At 37.4% G+C, this 19798-nt stretch overlaps 2 protein-coding genes across 3 annotated transcripts; both read left to right on the top strand.

Moving 5' to 3' along the window:
- The first annotated feature begins 114 nt into the window (after nt 1-114).
- On the top strand, nt 115-9707 carry pir (pirin). Its single transcript, XM_016489844.1, has 9 exons — nt 115-371; nt 478-570; nt 3213-3293; nt 4579-4785; nt 7331-7415; nt 8307-8351; nt 8678-8760; nt 8869-8935; nt 9309-9707. The coding sequence occupies exons 1-9, from the start codon at nt 282-284 to the stop codon at nt 9425-9427; spliced, it is 870 nt and encodes a 289-aa protein (XP_016345330.1). The 5' UTR covers nt 115-281; the 3' UTR covers nt 9428-9707.
- A 620-nt stretch (nt 9708-10327) lies between these two features.
- On the top strand, nt 10328-19038 carry vegfd (vascular endothelial growth factor D). 2 transcript variants are annotated; one of them, XM_016489845.1, is made up of 7 exons: nt 10328-11916; nt 15961-16159; nt 16250-16440; nt 16852-16985; nt 17459-17562; nt 17780-17901; nt 18484-19038. In XM_016489845.1, the coding sequence occupies exons 1-6, from the start codon at nt 11827-11829 to the stop codon at nt 17875-17877; spliced, it is 816 nt and encodes a 271-aa protein (XP_016345331.1). In that variant the 5' UTR covers nt 10328-11826; the 3' UTR covers nt 17878-17901; nt 18484-19038. The 2 variants fall into 2 exon arrangements, with proteins under 2 accessions (XP_016345331.1, XP_016345332.1); XM_016489846.1 differs by lacking the exon at nt 17780-17901.
- The last annotated feature ends 760 nt before the right edge of the window (nt 19039-19798 follow it).

The raw sequence follows: 19798 nt of genomic DNA on the forward strand, positions 1-19798 counted from the left end.
CATTGTAATTTGCACTGCGCCTTTAAATAATCCGAATCTAGTGGGATTGACTGTGATCTGTGTAGGAAACCATGGCAAACCCAAAACGTCAACATACAAAACATACACCTGTCATAGGTGAATACAGATTTACTATAATAGCGAATAACACTGCAGAGCAGAGTTGTGTCTAAATAAATGTGCATCGTGTTTCGTTTTTGACTTCCGGTGCACTTGGGAGCTCACAAACTGAGAACTGAAGCAAAATATTGGGATTATAAGAAGATATCAAGGTGTTTATCATGATTAGAAGAGTTGCTAAGGTCGTTTTGAGTGTGGAACAGTCTGAAGGCGTTGGGGCTCGAGTTCGCCGGAGTATTGGACGGAAAGAAGTACGTTTTCATTGCTGTTTTTAGCATTTTTATATAACGCATGAAACTCGGTTTTTTTTTAAATGCACGATGACACATTGCATTGCATTGCACTGTTTTATTTCAGATGAAGAATCTCGACCCTTTCTTGATGCTGGATGAATTCTGTATCGCCAAACCAGCGGGTTTTCCTGATCATCCTCACCGTGGATTTGAGACGGTAAACGCTATTTATTTTCCAGCAGTCAAGACTCAAGAGGCAAAGCCGTGTACTTTCAAACTATGAATTAATATAGTTATGGAAAGACCGACACTTCTTAAATTAATCCTTGCAGTCAGATGAAATGAATTGAAGTAAATTGCGGTGTAATGTTACTAGCCTTCTACTTCCTGACGGTTCTGATCAGGACAAAACGGAGTCTTCCGCCAGGAGGCGCGTGGCGGCTCAAAAAGACATTTCAGCACTTTTATTGTTGGTTTACGAAAGACTTTGGTACACTTAAATGTGTAGTTGTTTAATTCTCTTAAATACCTAAACATTTTCTGATAAACGGACATCTGTTTTCTGTGAAACAACTAGTACGCTTATCCTGCAATAACAAGCGGTTGTGATTAGTCCATCCAAAACATCGCTGAGAAAAGTAACAGGTACAACGTGACAACATGTTTCTTGAATGATGCTTCTACAGCCGTCTGAATAATTAAATACGACAGGCTTATTACCGTACATTTTTTTCAACTAAATAATGACACTGAGAATGGTTAACATTCACTGAATTAAAAATACACTATGAAAAGAGTTAAAATAGGAGAAGGTGGACCCATCGCAAAGATAGATTACTTTGACCACTAGAGGGCTCACAGGTTCTTAACGTTTTAGCACTGCAGTCACCCAAACTGGCTTTAGTTGATTTTCGCTTTGAGGTCGTCTATGTTAATACACAAAACATTGACAAAATTCACTTTTAGCACATAGCCCACACATTTAAAATGTGCAGTCTTTTTTTGGAAAAAAAAAACCTGACAATAAATATTGATGACTCATCCTGTACTACAAAATTTTTTTATCCAATCAGATGCACTCTGGAATGATAATGACCCTTCCCTGCAAACAAATGCAACCAACTAGAAAGTAGCAAATTCTGGTTTGTTGCTGTGATGTAACTAAAGCCTATTGGGTTTTCTTTCTCGATTTCTTTCTTTTATTTTTAAGGCGTCCTTCAAAATGTCATGTCCAAACAGAAAAAAGGCCATTTTAACAAAGCTGCCGAGCATATAAAGATTGTCCAGTAAACCACTCCCATCGTTTTTGGCAGTTTAAGTACTCAAAAACTGTTCACTCAATTGTGAGAGAATGTATGGTCATTAAAAACGCTTCCTTTAAAATGTCAGTATTTTGGCCAGAACTGGTCCTGAGAGTATTTTCTGAAACTTGACTAAAGAAAAGCTGACCAACTCACTCAGCCTTCTTGTCTCCTTATTTATTTACAACATCTGATGTACTCATTTGTTTACTCACAGTTTGGCAATGTGTTTGTCATAAACTGTTCCTATGGAAAGTGGGTCTGTGCGGCTGTGGAAATCATTTAGACTCGTTTCCTTAAACAGTTTGGTGTCATCTATTGCCATCTGCACAGATATAGTCTCATCTCATTCACTATACAGAATGAGTCTGACTATGTGTCACCTTTCTTCATGAATGGATTTTTCTTGTAATATTTGTATTCAGAGATTTGCTGGAAAGTGACTCATTGTGAGAGCACTCTAAAGACAAATTGTGGCTAAATATTTATTCCCTCTAGAGTGGTAATTTGTTCAGCAGGCATACAGTACATAACACAGACAAACAATATATAATGGACTTTAGTCCGGATAGATGCAAATTAAAACAAGGCTGTGAGGGATAAATATCCAGTCTGCTCGTCGAGTTTAGGCTCTCTTTGTAGGTTCTAGAGTTTTCATTTTTCATATGAGCATTATTAGCAGAATTGGACTTCTATGTTGCCTAAAACATGCAGGTGTGTTTGCTCACGAACAGCCACATGACTGTCAGATCACAGCTGTGCTTGCAGATCACAGGCTGCCTGTGGCCACAGGTCAAGCAAGCCTCCGAGGGTTCAGATGTTGACCTCTTACCCTGCCTCCCGTATCCTGTTGAGAGCAGCGTTGTCTGTGTGGGAGATGGCATGCAATCCATCCACGCTGTATGTCGGACCACCTGGAGCTGACCATGTACATTCATTTTTACTTTTTCAGTGGACAAATGGGAAAAGGCTTCGGGCAGATTTTGTTAATTGGAAAGATGTTTATTTAATATATGCAAATTTTGATTATGACACATTAGCATCTAGCCTCTAGCTCTGTCTTGACCTGGAAGGACTGTTTTTTTATGCTGCATAAAAGACCTTTACTAGACATTCGAAAAATATGTGTATTCGTATTTGTGTCAGAATTATTTACAGATCAAATGTTCATTAGATCATCAACCGCTAACACTTTTTATTTTCCATCTCACAGCCTAGGATGTATCTGCTTTTGGCATTTAGCTTTATAGTCCATCAGGGCTTTACCAAAATCCCTCAAACATAAACTTTTTGCATCTACTCTGCAAACACAGCCCTTTAAATATGTTTCACCTTTCACCTGTATGATTTTTGACATGTTTATTTTCCTCTAAATGAACGTCAAGTTGATGACTTTTCCATACTGTCTTTTGCGTGAATATTTCCCCAAGAAATGGCTTCGTTTTCAATCAGAAAACTACAATCTTACACCTCATCCCTGTGTTTCAAATGGCTTCACATGTGGGACTTTTCTTTCATTCCCACATACGTGGTTAAATATGTTTTGCTTTTTGCACAGGTAACATACTTGTTGAGTGGAGTAACAGCCCATGAAGACTCCTGTGGTCACAGCGGGAGGTTAGAACCTGGGGATCTTCAGGTAGAACAGCTTGTAGTAATTTAATCAACACTGAACTTTTTTTCATGTGAAATTTTGCCAATGGAAAATAACTGTTACGTTAAAGACTACATGTCTAATATCATTTTAAAACGACCTTTGGTCCCACTTTATATAATAGGTGGCCTTAACTACTATGTACTTAGATCAAAAAATAAGTACAATGAATGCACTTATTGTGTTCATATTATATTGCATAGCACTTTTGCTGGTATTGAGGTGGGATACGGGTAAGGTTTGGTGGCATGGCTAGGTTTTAGGGTGGGCTAAGGTGTAAGGAATTGGTCAACATTGTAATTATAAATGTAATTACAGAAATGAATTACAGATGTTATTTATTACATGCAGGTATTTTTAAAATATAAGTACAATGTAAAAACATGTATGTACACAATAAGTGCATTGTATCAAATGATTAATTTAAATGTAAGTACATAGTAGTTAAGGCCACCTAATATAAAGTGGGACCGGACCTTTTACTTAAAAAAAGTGAGCCAAAAGTACACATCAGAAATATGTACACTTACGCAAGTCTATTATAGATAGAATGAAAGCCACCATTTTAATTTTTTATATACTGACTGTAAAAAATGGTTGCAAATTAAAATAATTTAAAATTAAGCTATAATTAAAATGTATTTACGTTTAATAGGATGTTATATCCATGCATACACACACAGCTTTTACACCCGTAGGGCACTTCCTGTGTTTTTCTGTGTCATAAAGCTGTCTCAATTTCTCCCGGGTCAGTGAGGGAATGTTTTAATGGGCATTTAATATGTCTGTAGGCCTCACTACTTTAACTACAGCTCGCACCTAACCTCCAGCTACCGGGGCTATAGCCTCACCATCAAACACTCAGGGACTCCCTGATAAAACCAGTAGCACAGAGTGTTTCACTCCATAACTCAAACTACCTAGTGCCCAATGGCTCCCTGAGAGGGGCTGCTAAACCTCAGAACGAATGGAAATTTCCACTAAGAGACAGCGAAAAAGGAAGAGGTGAAAGAAAAGTGCTCCATTAGGTATATTAAGCTGTTGTTGTAAAAGTGGAGTGGTTCATTTTTACGTTGAAATAAAAGCTCATAAAGATCTCTCATGCTCCACATGAAGATGACATTAACCAGTGCGCAAAGCCCCTGAACCAAGCGGTTGGTTAGTCTGTTTATTGGCAAATACTACCAGATAGGTCTTCCATTAAGAATAGAATGGAATAAAACATTAGTATTTGTTCTCACTTCTCGTTCTTTGTTTTCTGTTATGTTAGTGGATGACGGCAGGTCGTGGGGTAATTCATGCTGAGATGCCTGTGTCGGATGGACGCATTCATGGCCTTCAGCTTTGGGTGAACTTGAAAAGTGCAGATAAGATGGTGGAGCCTCAGTACCAGGAGCTGAAGAGCAAAGAGATTCCCAAACCCAGCAAAGATGGAGTCACTGTGAACGTAATCTCAGGGGAAGCTCTTGGACTAAAGGTAGGTGTTATAGCACAAGCTACTGATCTGAGAGCAGTTTTGTATTTTGTCTTAATTTTCATGGAAAACTGGGAAATATCTGGGAATATATATATATATACAGTGCCTTGCGAAAGTATTCTTACCACTTAATTTTTTTTCACGTTTTGTTATGTTGCTGCCTTATGTTAAATTGCTTTAAATGACTTTTTCCCCACATCATTCTATACTCCATAAACCATAATGGCAAAACAAAAAAAACAGGTTTTTAACATCTTTGCAAATGTATTAAAAATAAAAAACGTAAATAATTACATTGCATAAGTATTCTGCGACAGCTGAAATTTAGCTCAGGAGCATTCATATTGCTTGTAGATGTTACTACACTTCAAGTGAAGTTAACCTGTGGCAAATTCAATTGAATGGGTATGATTTGGAAAGGCACACGTCTTAATAAAAGGTCTAACAGCTGAAAATGCATATCAGAGCAAAAACCAAGCCCTGAGGTCAAAAGAACTGCCTGTAGAGCTCAGAAACAGGTTTGCGTCAAGCCACACATCTGGGGAAGATCTGCTGCATTGAAGATTCACAGAAACATGTAGCCTCCATTATCCTTAATGGAAGACGTTTGAAACAACTAGAACTCTTCCTAGAGCTGGTCTCCTGGCCAAACTGAGCAATTGATGGAGAAGGGCCTTGGTTAGACTGGTGACCAAGAAGCTGATGGTCACCCTAGTTGAGCTCCATGATCATACATGCAGATGGGAGAAACCTACAGAAGGACAAAGTCTGCAATCTTTCATTAAGTTAAAGCTATTGCATTAAGAGAATAGCCTATATATACAGTATATATATATATAGGGAATATATATTGGGATTGTTGAGGGAAGTCTATTATGCTCACCAGTAAAAGGTAATACTGTGAGGTATTACAATTTGCTATGATACAATTTAAAATAACTTTAAATAAATTTAAATATATTCTTATTCTTCAATTTTAATGTATTGTAATTTATTCCACCAGTATCCAATGCCACATGATTCTTCAGAAATCATTCTAATATGCTGATTATTCAATTATTATCAATTATTGATGGTATTTAATTATTAATAATACAACTTTTCTTTTAAATTGTAACAATATTTCACAATATAACTTTAATTTTAATTAAAAAAAAAGAAAAACAAGCAGGCTTGATGAGCATAAGAAGCTTGTTTTGAAAACATTTAAAAATCCAAACTTTTGACCATTAGTTTAATATAAATGGTTCAATAGAAGTAAATCAGGAAATCATCAAAGTTGTGTGAATGTAGAAAAACTGATTTGTGAATGAACAGTTCATTTGAATAGTTGTTTTCAATGAGTCACTCAGAAGGTTCGCAAATTGGAATTATTCATAAGCAGATATATTTGAATTGGAATGGAAATACTTTAAAAATACTTATAATAAACAAATAATAAACAACTGGATTAGTAATGGAAATTCTTTGTTCAAAACATGTGGGAGCCTTGGAGTAAGGTCATTTCTAGCCTAACGTAGTTAGAACAAGTGCTTCACAGAGCAAAGGTGCTTGTTTGGGAGCCCAGTTTCTCCTTCTTTTCCTCATAGTTTCCATTCTTATCCCTCTTTTCACTATCAATAAGTATGCCAAAACCTTCAAAAACGATTTTAAAAGTTTATTGGATTTAAAAGTTCTCTTAGTAGTTTTCAGATATACTAAAGCATTAATATGGAGTATGGATGATTTTACCAGCCAGAAGGCCTTCATGTTTATCAGGTGATAAAAAACATGCTCCTCATAATTATTCTAAACTCTTTGAACCAAACCACTGAGTGAAAAAAAGTAGTCAGTACGCCTCTGTTTGCCTGACACTTGCATCTGTTTATCGTCTGTAATTTCGCAAACATGTTCATTTGTGCATCCATTTATCAACACATTACGACTATTACCCACACTTCTGTCTGTCTCTTTCCCATCTATGATTTACGGGAAATACAAAATACAAGATCCTAGAGTCATGTTGAGCAGCTATAACCGAATGTTTGATCCAAACGGCCGACTTCTTTGTAAATGTTCCATCCAATCAGAACGTCCAATTTACAATCCGATACTGAAGTCCATCAGGCGAATTGCTGCTGCAAGGGCATCCTCTGCCCCCTCTCTCAGACAACAGCAGGAAATTCGGAGCAGGCTTCATTGGAAGTGGTTTTTGTAAAATGTTTTAAATGTAAAATGTGGTTATGGAGGGTTTCTCTAGGGCAGAGGGGTGGATGCAGCGTTGAAGTTAAATGTGGGTCAGCCAAATACTTGGGCTTACTGGAACCAGATATGCACTGGAACTCACACACAATGTTTTTACATCTGTTTGAGCTCATAATTTAAACAATATTGAACAATTTCCCTTGTTTTTTGTCTTGTAGCAATGACAAAATCTGTTAAAAATGGATATGTTATGAATAAAGAACATAAAATGTTGTTTTCACAGTAGTCTTCTGCTGTCAACCATAATTTTTTCAAGATTAAATATTATGTTGTGGTACTTACATGCCTTTTCTGTTGCCAGTCAAAGGTTTACACGAGAACTCCAACCATGTACCTCGACTTTGTGTTGAAGGAAGGTGCAAAGCATTTGCAGCCTATTCCTAAAGGTAAAAAAATTATTATCAGATGTCTTGATGATTATTTAATTATTATTATTTTCCATTAATCCCAAAGTTACTGTACAGTACTTACAAACATTATAAACGTGGTTTACATGGCATTTTTTCTAGTTAAGGCAAACACATTTTGAGTAAGTCTTTATTTTGCTCATTAAATGCATGACTGTGAAACATCATACCTTACACAAAATTCTGGGAAAAGATAGTACTGTGTTATTTTAACTCAAATAGTGGATAAAGTCATAGTTCATCCATTGAGTCACTAAAGCAGTGTCTCTTCTTTTGGCTCATCTTGAGAGGTTTTGAAGGCAAGATATTAAAAAAAAGTTGAGTGCCCATGAAGTGTGCTTGTATAAATGGTACAGAGTTTTAAAGTGCTCTTAAAGGTATAGTGTAGCCTTTTGGCATGAGTATCAAGCTTTTTTGTACATCAATATCAGAAACTGACCGCAGATTAGAGCGGTTGAGTCAGGCTTTTTGGTCCTGGTTCTGTGTGTCCAAATGCAGCCTCAGAATGGCCAATACAATCACATCAAGATAAGAAAAAGTTTGAGTGGTACTATATGACTTCCTGAAATCTCTTGCTTCTAACGCAGAATATTAATATGACATAATATGGTATAATGTTCTGTAATTGAATGAATAAATATTTATATATAAAAATGTATAATATATATATATATTATTAGGTGTAAATGGGAGTTTAAATCTCATGTTTTAAGGGTGGTCTCAGACTTTTGGTTCCATTGTATATTAACATACAGGGTCGATTCATGCTAAGTCACTCAAATGAGGCCCAATTTAGCTGCATTAACCCTACAACTATTATTATTTTATAATTATGGTTCCAATGTTTTAATTGTAGTATTCCTTTCTCAGGTTGGACAGCTTTCCTCTACACCCTCGCAGGTTCTTTATGCACTGGTGAGTTCAAATGAAGACCGTATTAAAAAGAAACTTTGTCTTCCTGCAGGCAAAACCACTAGCAGCTTTCTGTCCTTGAAATTCGAGCAGGTGCTTTACGATTATTTTTCACTTCCTCTCTCTCTCTTGGACATCTGACAGACATTTAGACTATTCCTATGATCTTGTGCCAACGGCAACTCTAAACTCTCACGTTGAGAAATGAGATTGCCAAAGCAGTGCTTGATATGTTGATTTATCAGGTTGATTTTGATGATTTCCAGGTTCTAGAAATGTCATTTGTATAGGATTGTGAAATTCTTTCGATCTATTTGAATTTCCCTCAGGCCCAGACGATGATCTGAAGACAATTGAGCCACACCACACAGTGGTTTTGGCAGATGGTGAATGCGTCAGAGTGGAAAACAAGGTTTTTCCCCCCTCCTGCTATTCCTATGAAGCTACTCTGGTAGTTTTTGTATGAATTCAGGTTTACTGTAAATTCAGTCTCTTTATATCCCTTCATTATTATTTCTAGGCAGCTGAAGAGTCTCACTTTGTGTTAATTGCTGGTGAACCCATTAATGAACCTGTGGTTCAGCATGGTAAGTTATAATGGTATAGGTAATATTTTACATTTTATTGAACAAGTATTTTTTGAATTAGGGGTATGATTACATGATTTGACTATTCATTAATCAAATTAAATGTATTTCATATACAAATATTTGCTGAGAAAATACATCACATTGTTGTGTCAAATGTGATTTACATAGATAAGGGGGCAAGATTTTGATATTTTGTAGTCTTTATAGTTATTTGCACTGAATTAACATGTTAAATTGACAGTGCTAATTTGAATAGTTAAATATTGCATATAAATATATTTACATGTGTTATATTATAAACATTCTGTATTTCTACATTATCCAAAATATATATTTTTTTTAAACCAGAGGATTTATTTATTTGTTTCAGGGCCTTTTGTCATGAACACACAAGAAGAGATTGATCAAGCCATCTCAGACTACAGATCAGCCACTAATGGATTTGAGAGGGCAAAAGTTTGGCAATCAAAGATCGGTCAAAAGTTCTAAATTTTTCTTGAAGATCCCTTTCTATGGGAATAATATGTGCTTTGTTTATTTTTTTGTGCCTTCAACTTATTCTGCGGCTCCAAGAAGTATTTGGATATTTAAATCACACTTATAACCATGTTTCATTTATTTAAAAGCAACATAGTAAGCTATAGTGTTTAAAACATCCAGCAAAAAGAGGTTTTAAATGAAGTATGGACACTTTCTGGATGTCTTTCTGTTCATAGTTAAAGGGATAGTTCACCCAAAACTGAAAAGCACCCCATGATCTACTCACCCTCAAGCCATTCTAGTTGTATATGACTTCTGTCTTCTTTCAGACAAATACAATTGGAATTATCTTAAAACATGTCCTGGCTCTTCCAAGCTTTATAATGGTAGTGAATGGCTGTTGAGACTTTGAAGTCTAGAGTGGACTTCTAGCGGATGACGTAGGCATAGCATAAGCTCTGGTGAGAAGTGACGAATGCGGTAGCACAGAGGAGAGAGCAAATCAAAACACTGTTCACAAATTAGTACAAAATGAGGATTTGTAAAGAAAATTGTTGGATGAGACCGGTTTTCCTTTGCTGTAAACAAAACTTGGTTCTCATGAGATATTGTCACTGTCACTTGTCACTGGAGCTTGCGTTACACTTATACGTCCTACGTTATCCGCTGAATGCCACTTTCTCGTGAACGTTCGTACCACAGTTAGCAGAAGCTAGAGATTATGGTTTATAAAGTTTTAAATATGGATATTTTTCTTACACAAACGCATCGATTTGCTTCAGAAGGCCTTTATTCACCCCCTGGAGCCATGTGGAGCACTTTTTATGATGGATGGATGCACTTTATTGGACTTCAAAATCTCAACAGCCATTCACTGTATTATAAAGCTTGGAATAGCCAGGACATTTTTTAATCGATTGTATTCGTCTGCAAGAAAAAAGTCATAATATACAGTATATGCTAGTACAACTGCGTGAACTTGAGGGAAATGGACTTTATACATCCACTAAAAATCACCTTGGGATCAGTTGTTAAAAGTAATTATAAACAGCTAAGAAAAACATCATTTGTTTGCAGATATCGGTGTGATAATTTCATATAATACACTGACATTCATATTTTAAGTGCGACTTAAGGGTACAAATATTTGTGGGGCCACATATGCAAAATGTTACTCCAATTATTTCTGATATATTTCTGATCGTTACAAAGTCATGTATTACTTTTAATCTATGTATTTCTTGTAATGTTTTTTAATAATGACCTTTTATTTGAATATTAATTTCTGTTTTTATTTTGTATTTGGCTCTTCACATTGTATCTGATCACAACATGATTTCCTTTTATTTCCTTTCCATGATTATCCAATATCTGTGTCATTTTAGATCTACATTTGACCACACAATTCATCCACATTTGATTAAAGTGATGTTGAGAACCTACACAAACAATTTAGTAATAGATTCCTTTGACCGCTGATAATAGATTCTTTTGAAGCTTTTAAAGTTAAAGCATTCAGATGGTCCGATAGAGCTCGTAGAGTGTGGGTGCAGAGAGCGGCACTCACAGCCCATTACGCTGCATTAAAACTCCCTCTAATTCCCGACTCGTATTACAAGCTCATTGTTGGGTCTGCCTGAGAGTGACACACACACACAGAGATAACAAGAGAAAGGGCATGTCGGCTTAGTTCCCCCCTCCCATTTCATTCCACCACTTTGCTGCATTTAAGTGGGATATTGGCTGCATTCAGTCTCTCTGCTCCACACACTTTCTCTCCTCCCTTTATCCCTCCATTCCCCCTTCCCTCCTCCTCCTCCTCCTTCCCCTCCCCTTTTCACTCCTTGCCCTCTGTAGAGGTCTGGATCACATTTAAAACCACATGTTCTGTGTGCGAGCAACTGAGCCTGGAAGTCGGCAAGCAGGAAACGTGGTGACAGCAGAGTGGGACTGGAGCGCACAGCGACGGGACAGACATGCATGCCTCCCAGACGGCCTTGCACGCACTGGTGGCTGGAGAAGACTGGATGTGAGCCCTTGGCGGATTTTGCAAACACATATAGTTTGACACATCTGGATCCGTGGAGACACTGGGCCAAATCTGGCCAAGACAGATGACAGCTTCAAGGGGTTGTCCTGATCAGAGAGAATCGCAGAAAAAAGGAAAAAAAAAAACTGCTAAGTCCTAGACTAGCACTGATTGATGTCTCATTCTCCTCCTCTTTTTTTAAAAGAGGAGAGCCCATTTGGCTCCGGAAAGCTCGTTGTGACAGGTCTCTATTGGTGCGCCTGTGTGGTCCAGTGTGAGAAACCTGCTTCGTGATTTGTGAGTGTGCGTGAGTGTATACGCAGACTGGCCTCCCTCGCTGTTCAGTCACTGGACGGTATCCTGGAGAGTTAGTAGCAGGATGAAGACACAGAAATGTGCTGGACTTCACATGTTGTTACTCCTGTATGTCAGACTGATGCTGGCCGTGGACGCCTACAGACCCCAGAGAGTAAGTATGGCATCCCTCAGCAGACACGTAGAACACCAAGTGCAGCCAAAACCGTAGGACATTTTGTTTGTTTACAGTCAAATTTGAATGATACTGAGGTTTAGTTGAAAATAGTTTTCATTTTTATAAGTTTTCAGTTGTTATACATATTAAGTTGGGAGGTCTTTAAAATGCAGAGTCTGTCCATTTACACTTAAAAATAAGGGTTGCGAAAGCGGGTTTTCCAACGATGCAAAAGAAGAACCAAAGTTCTTAACACTTTTTTCTTAGTTCTTAGAGCATTTTAAAAATCTAAAGAACAGTTATCCACTGTAAAGAACCTTTTGTGGAATGGGAATGTAGGTTCTTCATGGAACCATAGATGCAATAAAAAACCTTTATTTTTAAGAGCGCACTCACCCTTATGTCATTCTAAACCTGAATGACCTTCATTCTTCTAAGGAAGACAAAAAAGTTATAAAGAATGTCCATAAAACAGCATTAGACCTCACTGACATTTTTCAAAATATCTTTTTTTTTTAAAGTTATTTTTTATTACTTTAAAATGTCTGATCCAAGAGGATTTAAAGTCATTTTGCACTGACTCACTGAGCAGGGATCTGTGGCAAGCTCAGCAGGGCCGGATGGGGCCTCCTGCTGTGACCTTAAGGTCCCTTACTAGCAAATTCGATCATTTTTCTGTATGTTACTGTGCAAAGTAAGGCTTGAATCAGTCTGAAGTAAATGACAATGTTCAGAATTGCAGTCTTCGAAGTAAGATGGTTCCTCTGGAAGCACACTTGGGAACTCAGTGGCTACTAGTGAGAATTTCAAAAGACAAGCTGCTAAGGCCTAATGGTAGGTTATATAAGAAGGGTTATGAGTTCCAAGCAGTGGCGCAATAGCATAATATCCAATTAGTTTTTACAGATACACTACATAAAGAGGCTGTGTTAGCATATGTGTGTGGCATGTAGCCTGGTATCCAAGTGCAGCCTGAAGGCATTGTAGGGTCTTTTATATGTTCAAGCTCTCAATGTTCTCATCCGTCTCATTTCTTCTTCCTTGTTAGGGGCCTCCACCTCATTAATTTTGCACAGTTGTAACTCATATTCTTACTTTCTTTTAAACCCCTCCTCATACTCTCGCTCTTTCTGTTTGTTGTTGCATCGTTTGCATGGGTAAGTGAAAGCAGACGGCTCCACCCTAACATATTGAAGAGATCATAGACGTTCATGTCAATACACGACAGCAGGATGCGAGACTTCTCTAGTGATGACTTCCATATCGCGTGCCAGCCCTCTCCATCCCGGCCTCGGCTGTTTTACTTTCCATGCGCTTTGTGGCTTACCCATCCCATAAAAGCATTATTGGAAGTCCTTCGGCCCCTATTGCCATTTTTTATTCGCCTTTTTTGTGGGACACACCCGGTGTGTAGTAAACATTCAAAACCAAGCCAGTGCTGGTTTTTGCCTGCTTAACTCAATATTCTCAATATTGAATGAGAGGTGGCAGACTTCAGGGTTTGTATGTGCTCTCCTCCCCATGTGTGCGATCTACTCCATAAACTCTTGCTCTTCTGTAATGAAGGGTAAACTAGTGACCGATGCATTGACCAGGGGTGCGTTTACCAAAAGTAATGGTCTTAAGTTCAGCGGTACCAAAAAAGTACCCACTTAGCCAATTAATATCAGCTGGTTAAAGCTGCAGTCCATAACTTTTTGTGGTTGAAAATGATCAAATATTTGAATATCAATATTTGAGCAACCAGTCAGTGTTCAAAACTACCACCTTACTTTAGCCCGATTCACAACGGTTAGCTTATTATAATGTTTTCTAATTTGAGTGGTACTGGTAGGAACTCGTGGGAAATTGGAGCATGCTGCCACTGCGTCATTAGGTGCGCTCGACTTGAAGCACAGCCACAGATGGCAGTTAGAAGGGAGAATAATTAGCTTTTTGGGTTAAAAGAATTTCTTAATATAAAATTTGAATGCTATGACAATTAGAAATTAGACTGTACAGAAATTGGAATCTACACGCTAATACACACTACATACATATAGTCACGCAATGCTGATGTTGTTAACATTAATAATTTAAGAACAAAGTATAACAATAATAATAATAATAATAATAATAATAATATGCACGGTTTGATGTGATATGAGCTAACCGATCGTTAGATTTAATTACCATTGGTAGCGCGATTTATTGTAATGCTTTTTTCCTCAGTTGGTCAGAACAAACGTGGCAGACTTGCTACTGCTTGTTCAGATGACAATATCCAGTGAAAATTCTTATTTGGGTCATATATTCCAAGATGTAGGCTAGAATCTGTGAGTCCTAAGTACAGTATCCACAGCGGTGCAGTGACTGACAGCCACACATACACCTCAAAACATAAGATTCATCCGCACTGGAGTTGTGCCGGTGCACAACCCACGCAAGGAAGATAATTCTGCAAATAACTGCAGTTGCAGGTTTCAAACAGAGATGGAGACAAAGAGGCAAAACTTCGGACTGCAGCTTTAACAAAAAAAGTAAAAACACTTACAGATAAATTGAGTAAAGTGTAAAGTAAATGCTCATTTCATCATTTTTTTTCAAGATGTATGCACATATGCTATCATTCAATTTTTTTTCTACTTCTGTTAAGAAAAAAAATAGCATTGCACAGCATAAAATCTGCCTAGCAGCAAAACAAAAACCGTTATATTACTAACAATATTGACCTTCTCCTTTCACTACTATCAATAGATGAGTCACAAGACAGTGCCCATTGTGTTTGTATGAAACAAGAGTGTGAATCTGCATTGTTACACAAGAGATACTAAAAAAGTAGCCAGATGAGCACACTGATATACAGCGAGAATATTAGAAAATATCAGACCGCAAAATGTTCCATGTGTTTGGCTACACAAGCTGGTTTGAGAGAAAAAAAAAAAAAAAATGGAACTTTATGACCTGACAAGCCTAGACTGTTGTCACGGTCAAGGTGTGTGGAGGCAGGCAGGATGACGAGGACGACAGGGATTCAAATAAGGACATTTAATGTAGCGACAACAAGGCAGACGAGACATACACACTCAGGGTAACATTCACAATAACCGACCAAACTAGAAAACAAGAGACAGGAACTTATAGGGCAGATAACGAGGGGCAGACAGGTGAACTCAATGAGGGTAATTAACTAATGATTAGACGGCTAAACCAACACAAGGGGAAGAAACCACAACAAACAGTCCACAGGGGTGTTACAACTGTGCACGAAGCTCTAGATAAATTCTAAAGATTGAGAAATCTAGAGAAATCCAGCACTTAGGTCTCACAAAGTCTGTGTGCAATTGTCCAGTCAGCAGAACTATGTATAATGATTCAAGGCTCCATTTACCCATGCTGAAGGTTGCACTATCATGTCAATATTTAATATATGTATATCTTTAACAAGTTGTAAGGGAACACTGCGGATTATATTGAGGTTGTAAAACTAAGGATCTGTATGGTCTGATGCAACACTGCATATTCATTGGTGGCAGAACTACACGAGGAACAGCTGCATCCTTTCCCTAGTGTAACACCGATTCTTTACACAGCCAAAAAATGCTGAGAAAATCCAATGTTGATTATCACTACTGCCCTCTAGTGCATAGAAAGAAAATGTTCCTTTTAATGTGCATTCAGATTTTTTTCTTTTTAAAAAGTTGTAGCCTACCACTGAAGAAATTAGTAGCTGTGTGCTATCTATCTAGTAATGTGTTGTTAGTTATATCCTACTGGTTGGCCTTTTATTATGGCAAGACTTCACATACCTCACAGACAGCAGGATGTCTGTATGATGCAAGTCTTTGTAGTAAGTTGTAAAGTTGGGAAAGAAAGGTGTTTCTAATTTGTGGGCATTCATTTTTAATCCTTCTATTTATCTAACTCCCGCTGTGATGTTCCATACTTTTGGCTGAATTTTGCTCAGCATGCCTCAAACAAATTCTTATAAAAATGTTTTAACTCTGTATTACAAGCAGCAGCCCTCATTCTTTTCACATTCAAGATTGCATTTCTCCATAGGACATAAACCAGGAGAGGTGGGAACAGGAACTAAGGGAAGCTGGGAGTCTGGATGAGCTTCTTATGTTGACCGAGTACCCAGACTGGAAGCTGTGGAGATGCAGGCTCCAACTGAAGCACTTTGAATACGCCACTCCGCCTGAGAACCGCAGGTCAACTCGCTATGCAGCTGCTTCGTTCAGCCCAGAGATGCTAAAAGGTTGAGACCCTCTTGCAAACATAATTGCGAACATGTGATGTCTAAGTACTGTACATAGATTTGTGTACCTAAAATGTACCTTGTTTTCAGATATTGATGACGAATGGCAGAAAACACAGTGTATGCCCAGAGAGACGTGTGTAGATGTGGCAAAAGAGCTGGGCACCAATACGGCTGTGTTCTTTAAGCCCCCGTGCGTCTCAGTCTTCAGGTGTGGCGGCTGCTGCAACAAAGAGGGAGTTACCTGCCGTAATACAAGCGTGACTTATGTCAATAAAACTGTGAGCACTACTCATTGCATTGCGTGGGTATTACATACAAATTAATGTCCAATACAATTTGTTTGTACTTGCTCATTTATATGGAAATGATGTGCAGTTCATTCAATATACAATCAAAACACAGTCTTAAAGGGACAGTTCAACCAGATATTAAAAAAATATATATCTGTCATTTAAAGTACACCTTTTTAAAGTTTTAAAGCCTTGGCACCGGTCGATTATAAATTAATGGAAAAAATAGACCGGAATCATTCTTCAAAAATTCTCCTTTTGCGTTCTACAGAAAAAAAAGAAGTTTGGAACAACATGAGGGAGAGCAACAATATTTGGCTGAACTATCTCCTTAACATGTGTTAATGTGTACATTCTGTTCCACTTAACTGTTTGTAAAAGACATCCTCTTCCTCACAGATTTTGAGTGTGAGTCTGGCTCAGTATAAAACTGGACCAGAGCCCGTGCTGGTGAAAATAGCCAATCACACTGAGTGTATGTGCCAGGAACATTCGCTGATCCGCAGACATGTTCGTGAGAAGCACAAGAAGAGGTTAGTAAAAGAATAGGTTTGTGTGAAACTGGGTGTAACCTTGACATGGAATATTAGGTATACAGTGTAATATTCAATAATAGCTAATGTTTCTTTAGTTAATAGTTTTAGAAAATTCCAGACTGATTACAAACAGGTAGGGTTGGATGAAGTTATCAATGAGGCAATCAGCATTCCCCTACACTTACACTGAGTGCAATGCATTTTTACTGAAATTGCCTGGGTCTTTCTTGTGGTGTAACATCAAACTCCTTGAAATGTTAGACCCAACCCTTATTTTTCCAGTGCCATGCTGTGTTATTCACTGTTGATACAACAATGTTGCTCTTGGAGAAATTACAGGTTGGGCCTGCTGAGTGGCAGCCATATGTAGGAGTTCAAGTGCTTGTTGGCATAATAATATGTCTCTGTGTGTGTGTGTGTGTGTGTGTGTGTGTGTGTGTGTGTGTGTGTGTGTGTGTGTGTGTGTGCAGTTGCTCTCCTACACGTAAGCCAGAAGACAAGAGGCTGTGCAACAAAGGTTTAATATGGGACTGGATGGCGGAGCGATGCGTGACGTACCCCTCCAGTAAACAAGGTCAGTGAGTAATTGATTTCAACTCACGTATTGCCACTTCCTGTTCTGGCTTAATGCACGGATGCCTCGGTTACTTTTTATTATATGTTAGTAGCTATATTGCAGGAACTTTTATTCAATATATACCCATTAAGGCACACACAGAACATGTTTTTTTTGCACATTTATTACATCCGCAATAACATTTTTATTTTATTTATACTTTTTTTTATACCAGAGCCTCTGTCTACTGTCAGTGAGGAGGACTGTGAGATTGATGTAGAGCGATGTGAATGTATTCCAAAAGTATGGACACACAGATTACACCATACGTGACACGATTCAACAAATCTTCTGAAGGTAGAATGATTTTCAAAAATATTGGATATTAAAACTCATGTAAGGCCTTATGTTTGAATGAAAATTACAGTTTATTTTAGTGTTTTTTCATTGTACATATTCTTTTTTTTTTTAATTTCATTTTTTTTTTTTTTTTCGAATACTTGATTCTGATTGATCAGTCACGGCAAACATAAACTGGTGCCATCTTGCATCTCATTTATCGATTGTATTTAAAATAACCTCAGAGGACTTCAGGAATAATTTTACTGTATTATTGTTCGGGTCTTCATTTTTTTAAGATATTATACAGATAAAATGATAAGCAAATATTTCAGAGCAAATAATTCATGTCCATATTTAGTTGGTAAACAGCCATCTAATATGCCACTCCACATCGGGATCCGATCACCCTGTCGAGATTTATTTTGTGATAAATCCAGACTGTAAATTATCCCTCGTGATAGAAGTAAAGTGCTTGATTTTTAGTTGTAAGCACAGAATGTTATTAGGATTCATGGCAAATATTAATTTACGGAGGAATGTTTGGGCTATTTCTTATGATTCCATAATGACACTCAGTTTCATTCATATTTGTTACAGCGGCAAGAGAGAAAACAACGATGAACACAACGCCCTGACAATCTGCAAATGCCGAGCGCAGAGACTGCAAAACACCATTTAATTTATTTATCTCTCTATTTATATCAAATAAAAATACTTTTATTACATTTATTCACACATCTCATCGGTAACATGGCAGCGATAGCTTTCTAAATATAAAAACAATGCTGCTTTTCTGTTTGAACACATGAAAAATTATATCTGAGGTAAATGTGTCCTTTGCACTGAAGACAACGTTTCACCCTAAAGAATGTCTGTGGAATTTCTAAGATATAACTTACATCTAAAATAATTATATTTAAGTATAAATTATAATTTTTCAAAATGTTCCCTGGTGGGCTAATAGGGTCTATGTGGGTTCACGTCATGTTTCCATGGCACAAGAGGAGTCATACGGGATGGTGTACATACAAAAGTACTTCATTACTCCACATGCATTAAGGAAATGATGATAAATTGATGTGTTCACAACTGAGCATGCTGCCAACAATTAAACAAATTATGTATTGGAGATGAAAGCTGTTCAAATAAAAAACGGCAAATTTAATAAATAGGCCTATGATTGTGATGTTTTCACAGAAACCATTTTAATGCAGTGTATGAAGTATTTTCAGAGGAGAAAATGAGTCATTGGCATAAAATCGTAGCATTCCTGTGCTCTTATAGTAGGCTACAGTTTCAATCACTTTGGTTTGTTTTAGCTTTAGTATAACCTGAAATCCATATTAATCCAACAGTGAATGGTTCATTTCAATAGTGCTTGATTAAATGAAGGCAGGGGCTAATTGTCACAAACACCGTGGGCCTCATTTATAAAGTGTGTGAACGCTCAGATTTGATCTTAGAGTATGCGGACGCTTAAATCCACACCAACGCTCATATTTGTAAAAACTGCCTTTGACGTGGAAAAGTGCTTAGCGTCACGGAGTAATTGATTTCAACTCACGTATTGCCACTTCCTGTTCTGGCTTAATGCACGGATGCCTCGGTTACTTTTTATTATATGTTAGTAGCTATATTGCAGGAACTTTTATTCAATATATACCCATTAAGGCACACACAGAACATGTTTTTTTTGCACATTTATTACATCCGCAATAACATTTTTATTTTATTTATACTTTTTTTTATACCAGAGCCTCTGTCTACTGTCAGTGAGGAGGACTGTGAGATTGATGTAGAGCGATGTGAATGTATTCCAAAAGTATGGACACACAGATTACACCATACGTGACACGATTCAACAAATCTTCTGAAGGTAGAATGATTTTCAAAAATATTGGATATTAAAACT

The sequence above is a fragment of the Sinocyclocheilus anshuiensis genome, unplaced genomic scaffold (assembly GCF_001515605.1).
Source record: "Sinocyclocheilus anshuiensis isolate Anshui unplaced genomic scaffold, SAMN03320099.WGS_v1.1 scaffold1154, whole genome shotgun sequence".
Taxonomy (NCBI): domain Eukaryota; kingdom Metazoa; phylum Chordata; class Actinopteri; order Cypriniformes; family Cyprinidae; genus Sinocyclocheilus; species Sinocyclocheilus anshuiensis.

What these genes read in the sequence shown, in the direction of transcription:
- vegfd (XM_016489845.1), top strand. Translation starts at nt 11,827, where the DNA reads ATGAAGACACAGAAATGTGCTGGACTTCACATGTTGTTACTCCTGTAT. An exon ending in ACGCCTACAGACCCCAGAGA is followed by an intron (nt 11,917 to 15,960) that starts GTAAGTATGGCA and finishes ATTTCTCCATAG; the next exon opens with GACATAAACCAGGAGAGGTG. An exon ending in TGACTTATGTCAATAAAACT is followed by an intron (nt 16,441 to 16,851) that starts GTGAGCACTACT and finishes TCTTCCTCACAG; the next exon opens with ATTTTGAGTGTGAGTCTGGC.
- pir (XM_016489844.1), top strand. Translation starts at nt 282, where the DNA reads ATGATTAGAAGAGTTGCTAAGGTCGTTTTGAGTGTGGAACAGTCTGAA. An exon ending in GGAGTATTGGACGGAAAGAA is followed by an intron (nt 372 to 477) that starts GTACGTTTTCAT and finishes GTTTTATTTCAG; the next exon opens with ATGAAGAATCTCGACCCTTT. An exon ending in GGGAAGCTCTTGGACTAAAG is followed by an intron (nt 4,786 to 7,330) that starts GTAGGTGTTATA and finishes TTCTGTTGCCAG; the next exon opens with TCAAAGGTTTACACGAGAAC.